The 21,804-nt window shown below is 42.5% G+C and overlaps 3 protein-coding genes across 3 annotated transcripts; 2 read left to right on the top strand and 1 right to left on the bottom strand.

The window, feature by feature from the left end:
- The first annotated feature begins 1,338 nt into the window (after positions 1–1,338).
- LOC117742758 (galactosylgalactosylxylosylprotein 3-beta-glucuronosyltransferase 1) lies at positions 1,339–3,428 on the top strand. Its single transcript, XM_034550377.1, has 4 exons — positions 1,339–1,450; positions 2,024–2,535; positions 2,706–3,002; positions 3,342–3,428. The coding sequence occupies exons 1-4, from the start codon at positions 1,339–1,341 to the stop codon at positions 3,426–3,428; spliced, it is 1,008 nt and encodes a 335-aa protein (XP_034406268.1).
- Positions 3,429–5,932: 2,504 nt separating this feature from the next.
- LOC117742879 (beta-galactosidase-1-like protein 2) lies at positions 5,933–12,938 on the bottom strand. Its single transcript, XM_034550527.1, has 19 exons — positions 12,847–12,938; positions 12,153–12,338; positions 12,012–12,080; positions 11,478–11,573; positions 11,016–11,124; positions 10,833–10,925; positions 10,625–10,706; positions 10,463–10,527; positions 10,266–10,350; positions 9,277–9,414; positions 9,008–9,088; positions 8,813–8,919; positions 8,567–8,713; positions 7,450–7,521; positions 7,252–7,330; positions 7,062–7,149; positions 6,864–6,975; positions 6,639–6,755; positions 5,933–6,049 (listed from the first exon to the last, which is right to left on the bottom strand). The coding sequence occupies exons 1-19, from the start codon at positions 12,936–12,938 to the stop codon at positions 5,963–5,965; spliced, it is 1,905 nt and encodes a 634-aa protein (XP_034406418.1). The 3' UTR covers positions 5,933–5,962.
- A 582-nt stretch (positions 12,939–13,520) lies between these two features.
- On the top strand, positions 13,521–20,805 carry ei24 (EI24 autophagy associated transmembrane protein). The gene is made up of 11 exons (XM_034550648.1): positions 13,521–13,657; positions 14,733–14,869; positions 16,182–16,327; positions 16,917–16,977; positions 17,230–17,296; positions 17,374–17,498; positions 17,877–17,996; positions 18,437–18,548; positions 18,638–18,749; positions 19,683–19,757; positions 19,854–20,805. The coding sequence occupies exons 2-11, from the start codon at positions 14,828–14,830 to the stop codon at positions 20,014–20,016; spliced, it is 1,023 nt and encodes a 340-aa protein (XP_034406539.1). The 5' UTR covers positions 13,521–13,657; positions 14,733–14,827; the 3' UTR covers positions 20,017–20,805.
- Positions 20,806–21,804: the final 999 nt, after the last annotated feature.

Here is a 21,804-nt window from a genome sequence, read left to right as displayed (position 1 = left end):
GTGGATCGTAATTTATATCCAGAGTTAACTCCAGTAACAAAGCAGCGCCCGAACCATCAGGTGAAAGGTGGGGTTCAGTGTCTCGCTAAAGAACTCGTGGACATGAAGAGGAGCCGAGGATGGAGTTTGCGTCAACTGGGGAAGGGCACAATGGAAATAAAGGCATGTCTGTAATACAAGCCCAGATAAAGGCCTGGCTATATGTTTCTATTTGCGAATTTACAGTATAAAAAAAATATATACCGTAGTTGTATCAAGCGTTAACGGAACCTACAGAAGAGTGAATCCACAACTCTATCCACCCATTTACAGACAGAAAAGGGCCAAACTGAAGACCTCTTCAAATTACGAGCGCAAACGTTCTCTGTAATACAGAAGTAGGCTTTCAAATGGGACAACAAAAAAATGAAAGCTCTAAGCATTTTCTGACCTATTTTCTGTCGTGCGGCAGCTCCAGCAGACTGAGACTGCTTTCTACCACAATGCCTTTCCTTGTAGTTTGTGCCCTGCAGCCGCAGTGTGTTGACGCTCAATAGACAACCACCATATGTGGACTTCCAAATGCAATTCAGATATTGCGATATGCCTCTAGATTGGGAAACTCAGTCAACCAGCTCATGCCTCATTCAAGGGCTAAAGACAGCAGGCTAAATATAACTCTAAAAGCAGTGAATGTTTCCTTAAAAAGAAAGGAATGACTGAATGGATTCGGGAGAAAGACACTTTTCACATAATTTCTCCAACCATACATGTCTGTCTGTCTGACAGCATGAAAACTATGTATTTAAAACATATTATACATTATATTATACAGCATTCTGAAATAATGACACATGTATAATAAATCACAGTTAATAACAAAAATGTTATCAACTGAATTTAAGAAATTCCAAAAAATTATGATAAAATATATAAAACTATAACAGTAATTGGATATGATATCATAGAAGCGTCTTTTGGAAATCAAATGTTATAGTTATATAACTATAACATTTGATTTCCAAAAGACGCTTGTTTCGTTAGCTTGTCATTTCTCAGCTCTCCGGTTCTTGTGATTGTGGGTGACTGTGGGTCAGGGATCGAACCACCGATCCTCTTATTGAAAGACGGACCTGCTAACGGTTAGCAGGTTCGTCTTTCAATCAGAGGATCGGTGGTTCGATCCCTGGCTAGCCCTAGTCGATGTTTCTTTGAGCAAGACACTTAACCCCAAATTGCTCCCCTGTAGCTGTGTCGCTTTGGATAAAAGCGTCAGCTAAATGTAACGTAATAATTGTGCACCACATCTTGTGTTATGTGCCTCGCAGGTAGAGGCATGACTCAGGTCTGACGCTGGAGATGCCGAAGAGACGAGACATCGTCGCCATTGTGTTGATCGTGTTGCCTTGGACACTGCTCATTACTGTTTGGCACCAGAGCGCCATCACTCCCCTACTCGCTACACGGAAGGGTAAGAAGAACGAAGGTGTGGAGGATTGTTTTTTTCCCCAACTGTGAAGACCCACCCATACCTCTGATTGGCACTGACCCTGAAAAAAGTGTGTGTGTGTGTGTGAGCCAATGCCACCCTGATAAAATCACTGCCCAATTTTAAATTAAGAGCAGAATTGATAGAAAAATGCTGCAGCCCTGAAATGCCCAATCCAGACCCAACATCATCGGTGGCAGTTACGGCTCCACCACGGCTCACTGGTAAAATGCCTGATCCTCCTGACCTAGTATCTTCAATGAAGTTCAAATTTGGGTGCACCTAAATTATGTGATGGTGTACCCAAATTAAGAAGTTAGGTGCACAAAATATCGGTTGGTCTGGAGCCCTGATGACAAATGTCACATTTTGATAAAATGCCATTTTGCCTGAGTGTAATACACAGAGGATTACCTATATGATAAGTGTTTAGCATCAAATTATCTACGGATTAAAGGGAATCCACACTATCTTGTGTCGGAAATATATCTGAATATGTCTTCAGTGGTTGTCAGCACACAGAGGCTCACTGTTATCGTTTCCCCTCCTGGCTAGATGACAGACGGGACGGTCGTTCCAACTCTCGGAATACTTTTGCCCTCAAGGAGTCCTGCTCACTACAGAACAGGGACATCGTGGATGTGGTGCGCACTGAGTACGTCTACAGCAGGCCCCCGCCGTGGTCTGACGTCCTGCCCACCATCCACGTCATCACTCCCACCTACAGCCGGCCGGTGCAGAAGGCAGAGCTGACACGTCTGACCAACACCTTGCTGCACGTGCCCAACCTGCACTGGCTCCTGGTGGAGGACTCCCAGAGGAGGACCACGCTGGTCGGCCGTCTCCTCCAGGAGACGGGACTCAACTACACCCACCTGAACGTGGAGACGCCCAGGAACTATAAGGTACGCGGGGACACTCGGGACCCGCGAATACCTCGGGGGACCATACAGAGGAACCTGGCCCTGCGGTGGCTCCGGGAGACTTTCGGCGTAAACAGCAGCCAGACTGGGATTGTCTACTTTGCAGACGATGACAACACGTACAGTCTGGAGCTGTTTGAGGAGGTAAGGATGTATGTTGCAAAGCAAAACATGATGCAGAGCATAATTTCTCTCTAACAATGCAATGTCTCCCCACCTCATCTTTTCACCGACATCTTACTTTACATTTCGGGATTCAGGAAATAAAAAAATGCATCAAATGAGTGATCCCTGTCTCTGTTTTCAAATACCAGATGCGTTCCACCAAAAAGGTGTCGGTGTGGCCCGTGGCCTTTGTGGGTGGCCTACGCTACGAGTCCCCTAAGGTAAACACCTTGGGCAAGGTGTACGGCTGGAAGACTGTGTTCGACCCACACCGGCCCTTCGCCATCGACATGGCTGGGTTTGCTGTGAACCTGCGCCTCATTCTGTCCAAGCCTCAGGCTTATTTCAAGTTACGGGGAGTGAAGGGAGGTTATCAGGAGACCAGTTTGTTAAGGGAGCTGGTCACTCTCAGCGATTTGGAGCCGAAAGCTGCTAACTGCACTAAGGTAGGAAAACTAGGCTCTCTGCATGTTGTGCAACCCCTGAACATTGGCAATAAAACAAGCTGCTTGTGTAAATGTTGGTGGTGTAAGAGAACATGCATTGAGATCCCTAGCTATCATAACAACTTGTTTTTAAAGTCAATAAACTGTCAGCTTACAGCCAACTCTTATATGCTTACAGCCCTGTTCAAATGTGCTTCATTCTGCCTCTAGACATTGTGTAGCAAGTATGATATAGTGTATTACAACTGCACAGCACTGTGAACCAAAATGTAAGTTGTAATGTTTTATCATACTGGCTGTGTTTCTGCCTGTCTCCATCTATTTATTTTTTACCCGCAGGTATTAGTATGGCACACACGGACAGAGAAGCCTGTGCTCGTAAATGAGGGCAAGAAGGGATTTACAGACTCTAATGTGGAGATATGACATACTTCATCTGACACAGGTAATGGCAGAGATTTAGAAATGCAAATTGCTGCATTTCCACACTGATTATTCTGGGATATATGCCAAAGGAGAGCATCTTTACTCATATGTGCACGATGAGATATGGGCCTTTACTTGAAATAGATGTCCGACCTTTACAGATTTTTTTTCAAGGATTGTTTCCTGCAGATTTGGCTATGATTGGTTATCACAAGCAAGTTTAACCACACTAGCGGCGTGGCTCTAAAGGTGGCAATGTTGCTCTGTGAGTCAGTCCACCACTTTGGCCCAAACTAATATTGGATGGAATCCTGTGAACGCTTGTTCAGATGTTCACTGTCCCCAGAGGATGAATCCTACAGACTTTTGTGACCCACTGACCCTTTCATAAAGCAGCACCATGAGGTTGACATTTGAATTTTTGTGTGAAATATCTCATTGTCCACTCGACGGATTTAATATTTTGTACAAACGTTCATGGTCCCCAGAGAATAAATTCAAATGACTTTGGTGATCTTCTGACTTTTCCTCTAGCAACGTCATCAGTTAAACAATTTGAATTTGTCCAATACTTGTGACCAATTACCTGCCAAACTAATGGCATTTCCATCAGCCTCAACTGTACTTCGTATTTAGTGCTAAATAGCAAACATTTCATGCTAGCATGCTAATTTACCAGGATGGTGAACGTGGTGAACAAACCTGCATCATCACATTACAGTTATTTAAAAATTGTGAGCATGTTAGCGTGCTGTAGTTAGCATTTAGCTCACAGCGTGGCTGTACGCTCTTGGTTGATTTGTTCATAAAAAGTACTAACATGTGTCTTGTTTGCATGTCCGTTCCTTTAGGGGCACTTCTCCATTGGATTCTACGTGGATTCAAACCAACCTCAGAGCTCCTTCCAGTAATATCCAGGGGTCCAAAATATCATCACATCACAGTACAGTAGCCGTACTTCACCAATGGAGGCACACCTGTCCGCCCCAGGAGGCAGCACAATGGTGCTTGGACAGACCACGGAGCATCAAAGCACAACTGCACATAGAACATGCTGCTCAGAGCACTGGTTGATGCGAGTCACCGGTAGGAGTTGCCAAACGGAGCTTGCCCACTGAGGTCTCCTCGGAGAGCCGAGACAAAGGATGTTACGTGATTTGAACTGCAGGAAGAGATAGCACGGCAAGCAATAAAGAGCCCTCTGAGCGCAGACAACACCAGCCAACCATCCAATCAGCATTAAATAGGGCCCCTTTGTTCTTAGGTGAGCTGGCTGTTGGGCACAGGGCTGCATGGAGGAACAAAAGGGGCCCTTGTCTTAAGTGAGTCAGCACTGACTGACAGACTGCACAGAGGGGATCTGAGCCCCCCGCCCTCCACTTGTACTGTACAACACTGAGCTATTTAGATAGCACCCTGAACCCAGCACTAATTAAAAGTACTGATACTCCTCAAGACACATTCACACATGCTCAGCTGTCACACTGCACACAGTGAGCACACAGACACACATGCACTGAATAGGACGGAGCAATGATTTATTACGGTATAACAGCGACGTCTTCTCTTACAGTCATTTACTCCAAATTCTTGGTTATTCCTGACATGCTGTAACACTACTGAGGTTTACTCATATTTAAAAAGAATATTCAGTATCCCTTGCTACCTGTTCACCTCACAGTCATCTGCATATAAGCTAATTAAGATCCTACTGAATGAACTGATGGTTTCTCAGTTGAATTATTTATTGTTTCGGTGTAACTGGTACCATTCACTTGTTAGTCGTGAGCTATGCATGTGCGAGTCAATGGGATACGAATCCATTACTCTAAAAATTGGTTGTGCATCCTTTCAAATAGTTGTATTACACAATCTAATTATCCCCTCCATGGATGGCTGCCTTGCAAGTGATGATTTCATACCCCATTGACTTGCAGTGGCACTCCTTACAAATGCTAATGTTCTCAGACTCTGTAGCTGTGAGGAGTTTGGTGAGTTGCCGATGTTTCAGGCATTCGAAACTTTCACTCAAAGATTAGGGTCTGATGTTGCTACAATGCTGCTTGTGTTTCATTTGAAAGCTGTTCACGTTCACTCCTGCCTCAGCTCAGATTGTCCAATAAACCATTTTTTGTTTTTTGCACAGAAGATTTCATCAACTGCACTCTGCAGTATATTCACACAAGCAATACAAATCTAACAGAAATATCAAATACAAATGTATTACCCTATAAGTGGAAATCCACAGGTAAGCAAATATACTTGGTAATGTTGCTCTATGTGTGAAGAGTCACCGTCTCTGAAAGTACTGTATGTATATAGCTATAAACTGCTCCCATACAAACATGCCTCTCTCTGTTTTTAATATTTGTCTAAGTAAATGCAGATTTTAAGGTATCATATCAGACAAGGGCCATGATATGAATAATATTGATATCCCTGAGTTTGAAGGTTTGACCTGATGTAAGAAGCAATTTGTCAAAAGTCACATTTTTACACAAAAAAAACAATGCCCATACAGGCAGGGATGACAATCATTGAATGTCTGCTGTCATGCCAAGATCAGGCGTGTCCTCAAAGTGGATCTTGTAGTCACCCTCCTGCTCTTCAAACACAATGACCTTATTCATTCCAACAGAAAAAAAGTGAAAGACAAAGAAGAAGAGAGTTACAGCTTTGAGACTTGACTTTTGTTGCATTTTCACACACAAGTTATATGTAAAAATGTGTATTTCAAGTCCTTCATAATGCCAAAAGTGAGTTAAGAAGATTGATACCACTCTCATGTCTGTACGCTAACAATGAAGCTAAAGCCAGCAGCCAGTTAGGTTAGCTTAGCTTACTTTGCACAACGACTGCATACGAGGGGAAATAGCTAGTCAACTCTAAAGCTCTCTTATTACCATGGTATATATCTTTGTTTAATCCGTATAAAAACCTCAATGTAATGTTTTTTTAACAGACTATTTCTTAGCCGGACGCAGTGGCTACGGATGTGACAAACTACACAGAGTGTTTTAATTAAGGAGCTTTAGAGGGGCTTTGAGGAAGTTTGTATACCAGACAGAGCCAGGCTAGCTGTTTGCCCCTGTTTGTAGTCTTCATGCTAAGCTAATTGAGTGCATACATGAGAGTGGTATTAATCTTCTCATCTAACTCTCAGCAAAAAGTGTATTTTAAAAAATGGTGCTGGTTTGTGCTCAGCTGTACCTGGTTGATTCCACTGTTGAGAAATGGACCAGGGAGGTAGAGAGCCTGCTGGGGCCCAATTGACCAGTAGCGGCCCAGATTCAGCCCATTGATAAACACAACACCTTTCTCCCAGCCCTGTGGACCCAAAGACAATTTCATGGTTTCACAATGTATACGTGAAGTATTTTTCACGACGTGCACAAAAATGTATAGCACAAAAACTATACATTTAATTTCACTTACAGGCAGCTTCACAAACGTGTCACTCGGATACCCGTAGGCAAACAGCCTCCCCATGAAAAATCCAGGGAAGCTGGGAGTGTCGGGGAGAGATCTCCAAGGTGCCTGATAAAGACTGAAATAAGGCAACCACTTCAAACACACTCTTACAACATAATGAAAGTGATATGCAATGCTTTAGATTAAATAAAGCGTACAAACCTATCAATAAAGCTGGGTTTCATATCCAGGCTGTACATTGTAAAGTCTCGCAAAGGGGTATTGTTTAATAAAATGTCTCCCACAAGGCCTGGAAGAACACAAATCAAAATGGTATTGTACGCTACCCACTGAGTGCTTGAGTGATTTAACAGCAGGCATAGCAATGCACTTCATATTCTCTGTCAATCACCTTTATGTTGTTTGTCAAGGTCCCTTCCCTGGTGAACTCGTCCACAGTTTTCCACCAATAAACTCAAGGTACGTCGTCCCTGTAGGGATTCATTGCTTTTATGTATTTTGCAGATCTTAACAGCCAACACTTCAGCATCCATCATTCCTCATAACTGTGAATTAAGTTTATTGGACATTGTCCATTTCGATGCCATACCTTACCATCAGGAACTGCCAGCTCCAGATTGTGCCGCTTGAAAAGACCAATGTAGCTTCTATCTACAAACACCTAGTAGGACAAATATCGCTGTCAAATCGATAATATTGTCGTACATAACACATAATATCTGCTTCACTTGAATTAAATATCTCAAAGGTGGCTTTAGGTTTGCCAGCTATGACCACATTAATCACCCAAACACAACTTCCATGTGCTGTACGTCCTGAAATGTGTACTGTGGTATACCAACAACAACATGGTTACCACTGATAGCCCTGTCTGATATTAAAGGATGATTCAAAATGTTTGGAAATGCATCTATTCTCTTTGAGAATAAGAAGATTGTTACCACTTCCGTATCTAACCAGCAGTTGGAACCAAGGGGCTTGCCTGATTCTGTCCGATGGTAAAAAAAACCCAGCCTACAAGCACTTCTAATTGTTACTAATAATCACATTATATCTTATATCTGAAGTCCTCGCTGATTGCTAACTTCAGAAAGTCACTGCACCTGGTCTAGAAATAGTTTGGCACATAATCTCCTGTAAAACCACCAACTGGTTTCACAGAGGGCAATCACATCATCAATCACATACCGACGCTTTGCTGTGGCTACCAGCGACTGATACCAACGCACAAGGCACCCATAAGCATCTATATTAGATGCACTGGGCATTCAAGTCACTACAATGCAAACCCATCCGCTTAGAAAAAATTATATGGGAATATGATGACGGAAATATAAAGATGGAAAAACTGCACAGGGTGGGTGGGAGGAGTCAACCCGTCACAGGATATTGAACCAGGAGACCGATTCGAGACCGATGTTCATTTTCCAAAGTGTTGCTGAATTATTTTGAAGTTAGAGATGTTTGTGATGTGCTTTCCATACTTATGTTGCATTTTGCTTTTTGTACGTACTAATCTTAGGCCCAACCATGATGTTTTTTCTTCACCTTAACTAAGTGGTTCTGATGCCTAAACCTAAGCAAAATTGTCTCCCCGGTGTGTTAGAAAATGACGGCAAGGGGTCGGACAAGACGTCAGTGTGTGGCGAGTTGGAATGAGAACGTGTTGGAATGAGATCATGCCATCATGTATCATGAGGACTCACCAGGGCACGGTCTCGGACATTGTCTCCAGACTTCAGTAATCCTCCACTGGTGATGGTAGCCTCATACAGCGTGTATCCATAGGACTGGCCGTTCCTGTTGTTCACAGGTAGATTCTCCATGCTTACTGGCTTGGGTGACTTAAATGGCTGTAGGAAACAAAATAAAATATATTGATCTGCTGAAAGCTAAATTGTCTTTGTTTTTCATACACATATAGGCAACAAATAATCTTATATAAAACGTACTCCCTCAGTGAAGCTCAAAGCATCCCATAATGACAGGTGCTGGTACATGATAGCAGGTTCATAAGACTCCCTGTAATGCAGGGCTGGCATGTCAGGGAAACTGCCTCCTGCACAGAAAGGTCAAAGACAGCATCAGGCGTAGTCACAGCATGTAATCACATACTTCATTCTCATTCCAATTTAGTGTTAACTTACTGTTGTATAGAGAAAGTAAATCCCTGAGGAGGTGGTACTTTGGAGTGTACTCCCCCGCCTCAGACAAGGGAGCATCATAGTCTGAAAAACATCACAGTGTAATAGATTTACTATAATCTGCTGCCACCTGTTGGGCCTTAAGGTCAGTGCTGTTCTGTAGACACTAGGGAGCATATTCTCCATATCTGACATAGCAGTGCTTCATCATTATCAGAACAAAATACAAAGAACATTTGCATTAAAGACAGTTTGTTTGTGACAGAACCAACCGTAGCTGGGGATCAGAGCTTTGTAGGAAGGATCGGCGCGTGCTCCGCTCATGAAGCCAAAACTGGAGCCTCCGTGGAACATGTACAGGTTGACAGACATGCCCCGCCTCAGAATTTCTCTCACAGTGGACATCATATCTGACAAAATATTCAACACGTTCACACTGTTCAACACATTTTCTCCTTGAAAACATAAAGGTCCCTGCAAAAGGGAAATCATAATAAAGTATTTACATCAAGTCACGGACATCTTTTTTGTCCCTCTGCTGAGCTCACGTTGCATTTGCATTGTTGGCAAATAGCTTATGCAAAAAGAAAAGCGGTAGGAAAATTCATTTATTGCAAACTAGGCAGTGAGCTAGAAAGCATTTGTTTACAAAGTAACTTGACGTCATTATTTCATGAAAGGAGTCAGTGGCCGTGTTAAAGGACTCGTCTGTTTTCGTGGGTGTGAGAAGCCACAGTTGGCGTTCAGACTGAAAGCAGCCTTTCGTTAAGTGGTTCTGTTTTGGTGAAGAATTGGGTTTTACTGTTATGTGTTATGTTTTTCGAGGCTTTCAAAAGGCCACAAACAACATTTTGACCGAGACAAAATATTTTGGAACCAGAATAATTGTGAAATGTGCTTGGCCACCAACACAACAGAAAGAAATATTGGGATATGCGAAAACCTCGATATGAAGAAGTAATATTGATGAATTTATGAATGAAACATTTCATTGTAGTTCTTCAGGCAGTTTTCAAATAGCCGTGCATTCAAATGTTCACCTTTATTACATAGTTAATGGTGAAGAAACAGGAAACGTGGGAAGAGAAAAAGGAGTATGTCATGCAGCAAAGGCTGCAACATCTAGCCCAAGATTTAGCTTTATCTTGGGCTGAAGTACAAACAATTGAGCCAACAATCAGACCAAGGATGACCCATGCAGGCTAATTAGGAATAAGAGGTATGGGGAGACTGAAAGGTGACAAGGAGAAACCTTTCTTACCCTCCGGAGGAAGCACATGGTGGAGGTCCCCCCACACATCATACCAGCCGGTCCAGTAGTCCATCACCATGGTGGGGCTGTTGGGCTGACAGACATACCATCAGCTCACACAGCCAACCGTCCAGTGTTTCATTACCTGTCTATGTGACGTTGTTCAGTGCCAGACGTGAAACGGTGATGAGAGCTAAGATACACACCTGGATAGCGTTCAGATCCTGGAGCTCCATCTGATTCAGCTTCTGCAATTTCAATGATCTGATAGCTACAAGATGGGAGATCACAAGGTAAGCTGTACGTGTGTGTGTGTGTGTGTGTGTGTGTGTGTGTATGTGTGTGTGTGCACTAATAAAAGACTGTACCTCCATCCACACCCCCAGACTTTAATGTGTTGTGGTAATCTGATGTGAGCAGGAGCTCGCTGATCCCTTTGGACTGTAAGGCCTTTCAAAATAAAACAGAATGTCAGATCCAATTGAGTTATTGTATCAATATCAATCTGTTTTTATTCATATGTGTTTTCATTGAAGTTTAAGGTGGCCTTTTAATCAAGCAAGCCTATCGCATCACCTCTTTAATGAAAAGCATGTAACTTTCATCCTTCGCAAAGGATCCATACTCGTTTTCAACCTGCACTGCAATGATGGGTCCTCCTTTCTTGAACTAAAAACCACATAAAGAAAACATATAGTTCAAGTATTTTTAAGTTAAACGACCTGGAGCCGAAACAGACTTGTTGTCAGCTTTGGTGACCTGCAGAGGAACCACTCTTGGTATGAGTTTGTCAAAAAAAGTATTGACAGCCTGAGTAAAGCCCGGATGAGTCGTCCTGAGCCTCATGCTGCCATCACGGAGGAGCCAGCTGCACGAGACAGAAAAAAACACAAGAGGTCACAGAGCTGCAAGTACAACAGGGGCACAGTACGTCTAAAATACCGGACAGAGATGCACACACAGGGTGAGTCTTCCCTTCCAGCAACATGTGACTTTTTTTAAACTCAACAAAAAGTGGCACTTTGTAGCTCACATTAAGTTACGTTTGTGCTGTCGAGTTAAAGTCCCGTACAGAGGTAATTTCATTCATTCAGGGACAAACTAGTTGAACAAAGAGTTTAAATCTGCATCTGATTGCAATATATACACATCAAATCTGGGTTTCTATATGCAATAATGTTAACATTTCTACTCCAATAATTATAAGAATACTACCGTTACCTTGGCAGTCCTCCTAGGTCCAGCTCAGAGGAAATGTAGGGCCCTGGACGCAAAATCACCCACAATCCCAATTCAGCAGCGAGGTTGATATAAGCTCTGAAACCCACACAAAGGAGACAATGAAAATGCATTTTTGTTCTCTATCTGCAAACACAAAGTTCAGACCCCCAAGCGAGACCCCGTATCTCGTTGTTTGAGGAGCATGAGACGTGCTGGGCAACAACGGCGGCAGGCCGAGGCGTCACATCCCATCCACACTTATCACCGGCTGTGTGGTTAGTTGCTTGATAAGCTGCTGTTGTTGGGGAGATGCTGCCGTTGTCAGGTGGGACCTCTTTGCCTCCAGCTTCTCCCCGGAGCACCAGGGCTTAGATAATGAGAGGGAGAGGAGAGTATTCCCCACGCACCCTTAGAGCAGGTAGTATTGCTAGAACAGCGACGGTGGCGCAAAGGTGTTTTCATTCTTATTATGGATGTGTGCCGGTTGCATTTTTTGGTTTAATGCGAAGAATAATCATGAGCACTACTCCTTACACTAAATCCAGCTGTGTGTAGAAGTTGAAAACCCCTCTCTCCGGCTGGTGCAGACTCCACGGCACGTACCTGCGAAGACGCAGGATGTTAAACATTCGAGCCAAGAGAGACAAAACACATCCACAGTAGTTGTTCCCATACGTGGTGAGGGTGTTGATGCCACAGGCCTTCATCTTCATCAGGCGGTCCCTCCAGTAGGCCCTGGGCACGCGGAAATAGTGGACGGAGCCCCCGAGGACGCGGAAGGGCTCTCCCTCCAGGGTGAACTGGGACGCGTTGGCACTCAGGCCCACCTTCCTGCTCATCCTCTGTCCCCCCGATGGCATGCTTGGAAGTGGAGTTCAATTGTATCACACACTCACGTAATATTGTAGCACACAGGCTATTGTGCCTGAATAAACCACATGACATCAATTTGCCGGAGTTTTTCGTTGGCAAACGAAGCAGGAACATATTTGAGTTTAGAGGCTGAATGCAAAACAGATTTTGTTTATCAATGTTACATTTCATATAAGTACAGGTCCGTTTTTTGCTATAGCATCTTTTATGATATAGTTAGAGCAGCTCTACATTTGTTTTCCCCTAGAGAAACACATTCTATGAACGATAATCATACTGCATTGTGAGGACAGCCCAGTCAAATTGTTTCACTTCAGAGTAGCTTTACTTAATATCATCACACCAAAATAATAAAACAATATAATACTTTATCGTGTCCGTGCACTGAAACTTGCAGCATTTCTATCTTAATTTAGAAATTCATTAAGGCACTGCATTAGTTGCAGTCTCAGAGTTGCTCTAATTGAATAGATATAACATTGACAACTTTACTTACCCGACATATTTGTACACAATGAAACCAACAATACACAGGCAGATAAGTGCATATTTCCTTTTGTGAGCGTTTCTTATCCTCAAGACAACCATCGGTGCAAGGAGCAGCTCTTCTCCTGTGACATGGGGAGCAGTGATGGGAGGTTTACAGCTGCATCTGAACACAGACCAGCATGATGCTGACTTGAGTTGCGCACCGCCTAGTGGGAGTGCCCCTTGTGAGAAGCCTTGGCAGTCTGTGCGCATGTGTTACTTTTCGGGTCGTAAAAGGTACAGGTGAGGATGACGAAATAGTTTATCCACTATAATTAATTTCTTGGCAGAAATATAGGTGAAAATGAAAAAAGCTGTATAGGTTCAAAAATAGGGTATATTATGTTGATTATATCGGGCCATCGAAGTATACTAGTATACTTTACTATTTGAAAACATGTATCAGATATCAACATATCTTAAGTTTACAATAGTGGGGTTTTAGCATCAGACATGGCAACTAGATGAATGGTGGAGCATAAGAAATGCAGTATAACCAAAGCCTTAATTATATATGATACTCTCAACTGAATGCATATTGAATAATGTTAGAAATAATACACACATAGGGCGAAACATTTCCAATCATTGACAATCAGCCTCCAACGACGAAGACTACATTTCCCATGTTCCTTAGTAGTCGGAGTTTGCGCAATATGTTTTGCACGGCCCTGGCTGCTCGGTAGTGTCTGTTTGGTTGTTGTTGTTGTTGTTGTCACGTTAAGGGGGCAAAAGAAAGAATTGACGAAGTTAACGTAAACCCGGGCCTGTCGCATGAGGTAAGGAGGAACCCGCGGGGAGCCGTGTTGTCTGCGGACTTCACGCGCTTGTTGTGGGGGGGGGGAAACCCTCAGTTAAATGAGTTGTTGAGCGGTAACAGTCAGCTAGCGACAAAGACAGACAAGCTAGCAGAGCACTAAACACACCAAGGAAAGTCAAACAATAGTGGGAGTGGAGACACCGTGCTAACCACACGAGCTGCTCAACGAGGGGCTTCGCTTGTAACGCGACAGTTGTTCACACTTTAGTTGTGTCGAGCCGGAGCGAGCTAACGTCGGCTGCTCGCCTCTCTTGAGCTAACGCCGACCCACTGAGCCAGCTTGCTCTCTTAACGTTGTTAACGTTTTCCCTTTGAGCTCGTTATAAAACCTGTATAATCGACCGAGAGCCAGTCCTTTGGAGAATAAAAGAGGTGACGTTGTTGTTTAATAACGTCACCAAGCAGACACTGATGGGTGCGTTAAACAAGGACAATAACAGCATATATTAAGCACATATTAGTTATGCATTTCTCATTTCAGTATTAGATAGGACACAACACATTATTTATGAAGTTGTAACGTAGTTTGTTTTCGTTTTTTCCTTGTCAAAGTAAAAAAACTCAAAGGACCCCAACACTAGTTTGGTGTGATAGCATAGTGTCCAAGACAAAGAAAATACTTAGCTGTTATTAAAGCTAAGTGTCACGACCAGAAGGATTTGTGTCATTGTTCTTTGAAGTAAAATAATAACTATGTAATACTAAAAAAATACGTTTATGTATGCATTCAAAAAAACTACATTTAGAAATGCCAAGATAGCTACGCTCAAAGGACAGGTGATTATTGTTCATGCTTGTACTGAATTCTACAAATGATATTGGATAAAGCTGACATGGGTGGAGCAATTAAGTGAACAAAAAAACCTTTTATCATAGTGCAAGCAAAACAATGTGGCTCTAGCAAGTCCCAGCACACCACCGCGAGTTGTTCTGGCTAGATCTGCATCTTAGAGGCTATTGTTAATTTCTAGAAAGAGTTCTCCGCCCACTAGCTCTTGCCTTCACTTTAATCTCTGTGTTCTGGCTTGTGGCAGGTTACTGGGTGAGCCCCTCCCTGCCATGAGCGCTGACCACCAAGTCGCCAGCCCCCCCTCCTTCTGCAGTTGATGGATCTGCAGCTGGTCCAGAGATGACAGACAGCGTCAGGGCCTTCTTCCGCAATGTTGCGACGGTCAGCAGACCCACACACACACGCACAGACTACTCACACATGATCCATGACACAACGCACAAATGTGTAGTTCATTGACAGTGAAACAGATCTAGGTTTCTAGAATTCAACGTTATTTTTGAAATAGCAGAGGCATACACTCAATGGCCACTTAATTATTAAACTTAAATCAAAAGGTGGTTATAATATTTTGCTACTTTCATGCATGTGAATGGGGATAAACATCACATGTCTGACAGTGTCTACAACTGAAAATGTGTGAGCTTCATAAAAGTATAAGTTATACAGATATGTTCTATTGAGTTGCATTAGACTTTACAGGTATACCTAATAAAGTAAGTAATGAGTGTAGTCTGTTTGTAGAACATGTATCCACTGACAAATGTAATGTAATACACAAATATATGTATTATGTGCTTTTTAATATAATGTTCTAAAAACATTTAATCCCCATGCAGTCCAACAAAAAAAGTGGCATATGTCCACATTTAGGGGGTGAACACAACTAAAGCAACATCTTCATGTTATAAATCCCTTATATACAATAACCCTGATACTGTAATATCATATATTTGCTGTGACATCATTCTCTGACTGACGTATGTGTGGGGAATGAAGGGCACATGGGGACGGTGGACCTTCATGTTCTATGTACACCATGAACTTTACCATTGTGTACCATCACCTTGAATGTGAGCAAGAGTCCAAAGACAATGTTTGTCCTCCAGATATCTCTTTTGTTTTTACATTAATGTGTCTCTCTGCTACCTGCATATAGCAGAATAGACTTTGTGGAGCATCCTATGTGGTGTTCAATATCACATAAATAAAAAGGCGTAATGAACTGCTGCTGCTTAAACCGTCATTTCACTTGGGTGCCAAATAGGAAACCAAGCTCACAAATACACCTGCCAGTTAGTCTTCTGTCTTAGTTTCTGTCTCTGTGCGCAATGTTTACAGCAGCAGCCTCTCGTTGGTTGATTCAGAACAACTTTAGCATTGTTGATGCTTTAGCTAACAGGAGCTAAAGTGGCTAAACGGGTAGCAGTTGGTGAACTTGATGCTTAGGAGTCCAGGGATTGGCTGAAAGATGAGAGGGCGGTGACAACACCACGGTCATGAAAAGTTTGACTGTGAGATAGTGTTATTGGGGAAAATTCGATGATGAAATAAAAACAGCATTTTGTCCTATTAAAGCATAAATAACATTTCAGAATAATAAAAAGAGTTGAGTCTCAATAATCCCTTCAATTTTTTTACGAGTTAGAAACATTCACTGTATGTGTATTTTATCTCGCTCTGGGTTCTCTAGGGGATCAAGGACTCCATATTGGGGATTGGAACAATCTCCAAGCTGGATGCCCGCATCCAGCAGAAGAGGGAAGAGCAGCGGAGGCGAAGGGCCAGCGGGGCCCTGGCACAGAGACGGGCACAGAGTGAGGAGCGCAAACCAGACAAGTAGGCCAAAGAAGAAGCTGCATATTCGGGTTGCACTGCTACTGATTTTCTTACTCAGCCAGAGTCAGATATGCTCATCGATGTTTGTGTCTGCAAACACTATTGCTGTTTGTGGGATTTAATAGCAGCTCCTCCTGACAAGATAATCTCAGGAGAACTTCCTGCGCACCTCACATGCTGTGCACCATTTCCCACAAGCTCCACCAGTCAAATGGCTGTTGAGACAAGTTTTTTTTTCTGGCATTCCTGTTACACGGCTTGAAAGTAAAGCGCCAAAGAAGAAGGGGTTGGAATTTTCTCCGTATGCTCATATCGGTGTCAATACTGAAAATGACTAGAATTGTGTCAATTCAACATGTTTTTTAATTGAAGCATTGTAAGCAGTTACAATATCCTCCTCATTCTCAATCTGAGAACATACGTGTTATTAAAATGTTCCCAAAATGTCAGTCTGCAAACGTAGACGTGTTTACAGCGTCCATCGGACTGTCTGACTCTAGTTAAGGGAGAAGAGTCAAGTTTACGTAAAACCAAATTACACTTGTACAACAATGATGCACATTAATTTTATTTTCTTTTTCTCTTTCAGTGACCCCAAAGTCGCCAGCAGGATCTTTCAATGCTGTGCCTGGAATGGAGGAGTGTTCTGGGTGAGATCTTTAATTTACTGTTACAGTACATCCCCATCACGCACTGCTGAAAACTTAACAACGTGCAACATGTTGTCCCCAACTTACCTTTTATCTTCTGTAAGCGTAGAACTAAAGTCCTTCTGCTAAATGTCAGCGTTTGGGTGTCCCTGCAGCCCCCCCCCCCCCCCCCAAAACAATCTTAAAATGCCAACTCTGTTGTATGGGGAAAGCCTGAGTTGAAGACTAACTGTGTGTCATTTCTCTCTCCAGCTCAGTCTGTTTCTCTTCTACCGGGTGTTTATCCCACTCCTGCAGACTCTCACTGCAAAAATCATAGGTATGTATGGCTGCTAGTGGGGCGGGCTCTTTGGCTCGTGGTAGGGACCAGTCAGTCAACAGCTGTTTTTGCTCCAGGTGACCCCTCCCTCCATGGCAGCGTGTGGTCCTGGTTAGAGTTCTTCCTGACCTCCGTCTTCAGTGCTCTCTGGGTTCTCCCTCTGTTCGTCCTCAGCAAGATAGTCAACGCCATCTGGTTCCAGGTCAGGCCCTGCTGCTTTGCCAGGCTGTAATGATGTGATGTCAGAGCAAGTGGTCTTTTTTAAAGCTACGCATAGATCCCATCACATAGTTTGACATGCCGTTTGCATCCTCTCCAACGGTCCTAAACATGCTAGTATTATCACTGCATTGTGAATTTTTGAAATAAAGCAAAGTGGAGGTTTCTGCCACAACTTCACCTACTTCCAAGGTGCATGGACAAGGGAAGAAGCCTGAGGAGTTTATACTGTACTGTCATGTTATATTGCCATCACAAAGCAAAAGGCTGCGTCCCAAAGCTTAATGTTAATAATGTGGTTGTTTCTTCATATGCTTTGCTGACACAGGTGTAGATATCAGGGTGTTGTTCTCTGTTGCAGGATATAGCCGACTTAGCATTTGAAGTGTCTGGATGTAAAGCGCAGCCGTTCCCCAGTGTCAGTAAGATCATCGCAGACATGCTCTTCAACCTTCTTCTCCAGGCACTCTTCCTCATTCAGGTACATTCTATGTAGACCGATGCCTTGGTTTTTTTTTCCTTTTGAAAAATATCGCCCATACATGCATACATGTATACCAAGAACCTCTGCATCTGATGCTCTTGAGTGTTTGAGTTGAAACGGTTACAGTAAATGTAACCTGTGCTGTCGCTGGAGGCTCAGACTCGCCAAATGTGAGCGACAAAGTCACGCTGCTCCTCAACCAGAGCCCTCCAACATGTCAGGCCAACAATTAGGTTCCAGACTCTCACTTCAAAGAATTTTCTAGGAAAAAAAAGTGTTCTGGTGTCGTTGTTTTGTTCTGAAGTCAATAATTTTTTTCGTACCACAACTGATCTGGATACATTTTTAACAAATAGTACAACAATCTAAATCTCTACTCTCTGAGCTAAAACATTAACATGAATATCACTGTGTTGTGTATTCTCGTGGTCCTCTAGGGCATGATTGTTAGCCTCTTCCCCATCGATGCCATCGGACAGATGGTTAGCCTCCTCCACATGTCGCTGCTCTACTCCCTGTACTGCTTTGAGTATCGCTGGTTCAACCACGGTGAGATACTCGCATTCCATTCTACACCCACATCATCTGGATTGATTGGAGAACCCAAACAAAACTGAGGCTGTTAATGTTTGTTCAAGGCATTGAGATGCACCAACGGCTGTCCAACATCGAGAGGAACTGGCCCTATTACTTCGGCTTTGGTCTGCCCATGGCTCTGCTGACCGCCATGCCCTCCTCATACATCATCAGGTAAGACTGCTTTCCCTTCATACAGTCTGTTCCTTCGGAGACTATGCATTTACTATTTTGATACCCCTAAAAAGTTCCCTAAAAAAAATTACAGTGTAAAGCTAATTTCTTTTGATGAAATGTGAAATGATGATATTGTTTTGTTGATTGTTTGTTTTTTTTCAAATCTTTTTGGTGCGGTTCTATTGTCATGTCATCATAGTGTTAGGTTTGTTGGGTGCATTATTTTTGCCTGTATTACATTTTTGAAAGAAAAATGTTAATTGATGATGAAAATAATAATTAGGTGTAGCCTTGCTTTTTACATTTTCTTTAATTAAAGCGTGATTGTGTATGTTGGGTTCATTTTCCAGCTGTCCTCCAGATGTTTGTTTTACACATTATCATCATAGAAACAGTTATCATATTACTTTGTGCTATACTTTTTTTACTTTTAAACTCTGAAATATGTTAAACATAATTCATCAAGATGTGCACATGAATATTTCGATAGACCTACAAATTGCTTAATCTTTCTTGTGTATTTCTTTTTTGTTAAAATTCATATGCAGTTTTTATGCCTGTGCCTTCAGAATCAATTCCTAATTTGGAAGTTCATTCTTGAATTTGGAAGTTCATTCTTGAACATTGGGAACAGAACAACACAATAATCTCAGCTCAAATATTCACAGAACTTCATGAGTAGCATATCTGGAGAATCCAAAACGTTTTTCAAATGTCAATCATGAAATATATTAAAATAATGATCATAGAGTTGTTATAGGGTTTTGAGTAAACATGCTGTTTTATTTTTTACAAAATACCACATAACACAGCGGAATTATTAAAAGAGCAGGAGTGCACTCGGGGAAAACGGACCTCATGTTCTCATTGGGCTCAGTTATCCTTTACTGCATTTACCGTATGCAATGTTGTTCTTCCTTCTCTACCTAGTGGCTGCTTGTTCTCCATCCTCTTCCCTCTATTCATCATCAGCGCTAATGAGGCCAAGACGCCATCAAAGCTGTAGTGAGTGGGAAATAAAGATTTTCCTTTGAAGTAAAAATAGTTTATTGTCACGCATGAGCTACTGATCATGCTTGTGTTTCCCCCCCACTCTTTCAGCCACTTCCAGCTGCGTCTCTTCTCCCTGGTCGTTCTGATCAGCAACAAGTTTTTCCACAAGACGGTGCACCTGCAGTCCTCCCTGACGTCGTCCACCTCCTCGGAGAGGCTGTCGTCACCCCACACCTCCCCGACCCGCCAGAGACCTCTCCCCACCCAGTGATGGAGCCGCTTGAAGGAGATAGGAAAAGCCCTTTGTGTGGAAAAAATGATTCTTCCAGGCGGATTTCCTTAATTGAAGATGTGACATGTGGTGTAGGACAAAGGGTTTACATCCATCTAATCTCTCTCCCTTTGGTTATTCGTTTGCAGAGCCCACCAGACACATTTTCAGTGTAACACAAAACAATCGACTGCCCCGTGCCTCACTCTTAAAACACATTATATACTCAGCTCTTGACTTGTTTTCTCTTCTCATTTTTCTGTCATTGTTTTCTTTTTTTGTATAATGTGCCATTTTAGTGACTCTCCTTTTAGTAAATTACAGCACAAGAAATCATTTATTTTGAATATGTTTAAGCGAACGTGTGACGAAAGGATTTTTTTAAACTGAAGGGGCTTGTTTGTATTCAGAAGCAAAGCACAGTCTTGTTGTACCCACAGTACATGGGTGCGTCTCGTTGCAAGTCACATTCCTTCCTCGCAGATTGAATGTTTTGTTGCACATGGATGTGTTTTTATGTCAAATCATGGTGTCCTATCAGTTCTAGAAATAACCTTGTATAGTTAAAGAAAAAGGGAGGCTTTTTTAATCCTGTAAGAGCTTTGTTTTTAGTAGAATATACAAACCAGCTCAGGAGCTGCTAAAAAAAAAATAATCAAGGATTGGTGTCCTTAGTAATGGAAACCAAGTCACAAAGTCACTCTTGTCGTGTGTTGAATGAAGTTTAGCTTTTTGTCTCATCCCAAATTGAATCTCACTCCACCGTCCGATGAGATGCGCATGGTGACGCCAGCGAAGGAAAAGCTGCCAGAGCGTTTTCAGCCTGTGTGAATGGAGTAGGTGACAGGAGAGATGACACTGCCAAACTGTTTGCTTCTATGTTCCGTTTCTTTCACTTCAACCACTACAAAGCTCACTCTGTAATACAGGAAGGAGGTCGCATAGTTAACATCTTTTATCTTAACGAAAGGGTGATCAGCCTTGACCCGCTTGCTCTTGTTCCTCACCCCCCCCCCCCCCCACCCCCCCCCCCCCCCCCCGAAGAGAGCTGAAGTGAATATACAGTAACTGGTCTTCAGGCTGTTCGATTTCTGTGCTGTACATAATGTTAATACACCCCGAATGTTCAACCAGAAGCCCACCACCACACAGCCACCCAGTCACCAACCTTTCTCTCACTCATCAGAGCGGGGCCGTGATATTTCTTTTTTGAAAAACAATGTGCAATTATTGTAAGAAGAGCATAGTGTTTGTGCAGACTGATGTATGTGAGTGAGGTTTTGTAAAAGTAATACGTCTAATTTCAAATAAAATTGGTCAGTATTCAATACTTTGATCACTGTGTTCTGGGCTTTTGATACCGTGGTGAGGACTCGACAGGACATTCAATCTCGATAGTGAAAAGACGAGATGGAAAGTTGGACAGGTAGAGTCACAACGATAGTGGTCACACTGAGAAGCTATTAAAACACAACACATGGAAATACTGTAAAGTTTTAACTTCAGAGGAAAGTGGATTTAATTTCAATTAAATGTGTGACAATCATAATAATGGAGCTTGGTTAAAATAAAGATATTGTGAGTTTGCAGTAAGTCTGCATCATTGAGAAATACATTTATTGTCACAGCTTGTTAAATTATGGTTTTGAACTGTTTAAACCAATTGTTAATGGTACGTTGCCGTACAGTTAACAATTTATATTAACTATCTATTTTTTTATTTATCTTAGGTTGCACCATTGATATTACCAGTGTCCAGAGTTGTTTTACCAGTAGGGGGTGACACGT

The sequence above is a fragment of the Cyclopterus lumpus genome, chromosome 14 (genome assembly GCF_009769545.1).
Source record: "Cyclopterus lumpus isolate fCycLum1 chromosome 14, fCycLum1.pri, whole genome shotgun sequence".
In the NCBI taxonomy this organism is placed as follows: Eukaryota; Metazoa; Chordata; class Actinopteri; order Perciformes; family Cyclopteridae; genus Cyclopterus; species Cyclopterus lumpus.
Note: the sequence above shows the minus strand (reverse complement) of the source record. Positions and strands in the feature narration are given on the sequence as shown.

Excerpts from the sequence above, each read along its gene's own strand:
- LOC117742758 (XM_034550377.1), top strand. The coding sequence starts at position 1,339 with ATGCCGAAGAGACGAGACATCGTCGCCATTGTGTTGATCGTGTTGCCT. Across the intron at positions 2,536-2,705 it reads GTCTGGAGCTGTTTGAGGAG|ATGCGTTCCACCAAAAAGGT; the intron begins GTAAGGATGTAT and ends TTCAAATACCAG. Across the intron at positions 3,003-3,341 it reads AAGCTGCTAACTGCACTAAG|GTATTAGTATGGCACACACG; the intron begins GTAGGAAAACTA and ends TTTTACCCGCAG.
- LOC117742879 (XM_034550527.1), bottom strand. The coding sequence starts at position 12,938 with ATGGTTGTCTTGAGGATAAGAAACGCTCACAAAAGGAAATATGCACTT. Across the intron at positions 7,150-7,251 it reads CCTTGACAAACAACATAAAG|GCCTTGTGGGAGACATTTTA; the intron begins GTGATTGACAGA and ends GTGTTCTTCCAG. Across the intron at positions 6,976-7,061 it reads AAACCCAGCTTTATTGATAG|TCTTTATCAGGCACCTTGGA; the intron begins GTTTGTACGCTT and ends GCCTTATTTCAG.
- ei24 (XM_034550648.1), top strand. The coding sequence starts at position 14,828 with ATGACAGACAGCGTCAGGGCCTTCTTCCGCAATGTTGCGACG. Across the intron at positions 16,978-17,229 it reads GGAATGGAGGAGTGTTCTGG|CTCAGTCTGTTTCTCTTCTA; the intron begins GTGAGATCTTTA and ends TTCTCTCTCCAG. Across the intron at positions 18,549-18,637 it reads GTATCGCTGGTTCAACCACG|GCATTGAGATGCACCAACGG; the intron begins GTGAGATACTCG and ends TGTTTGTTCAAG.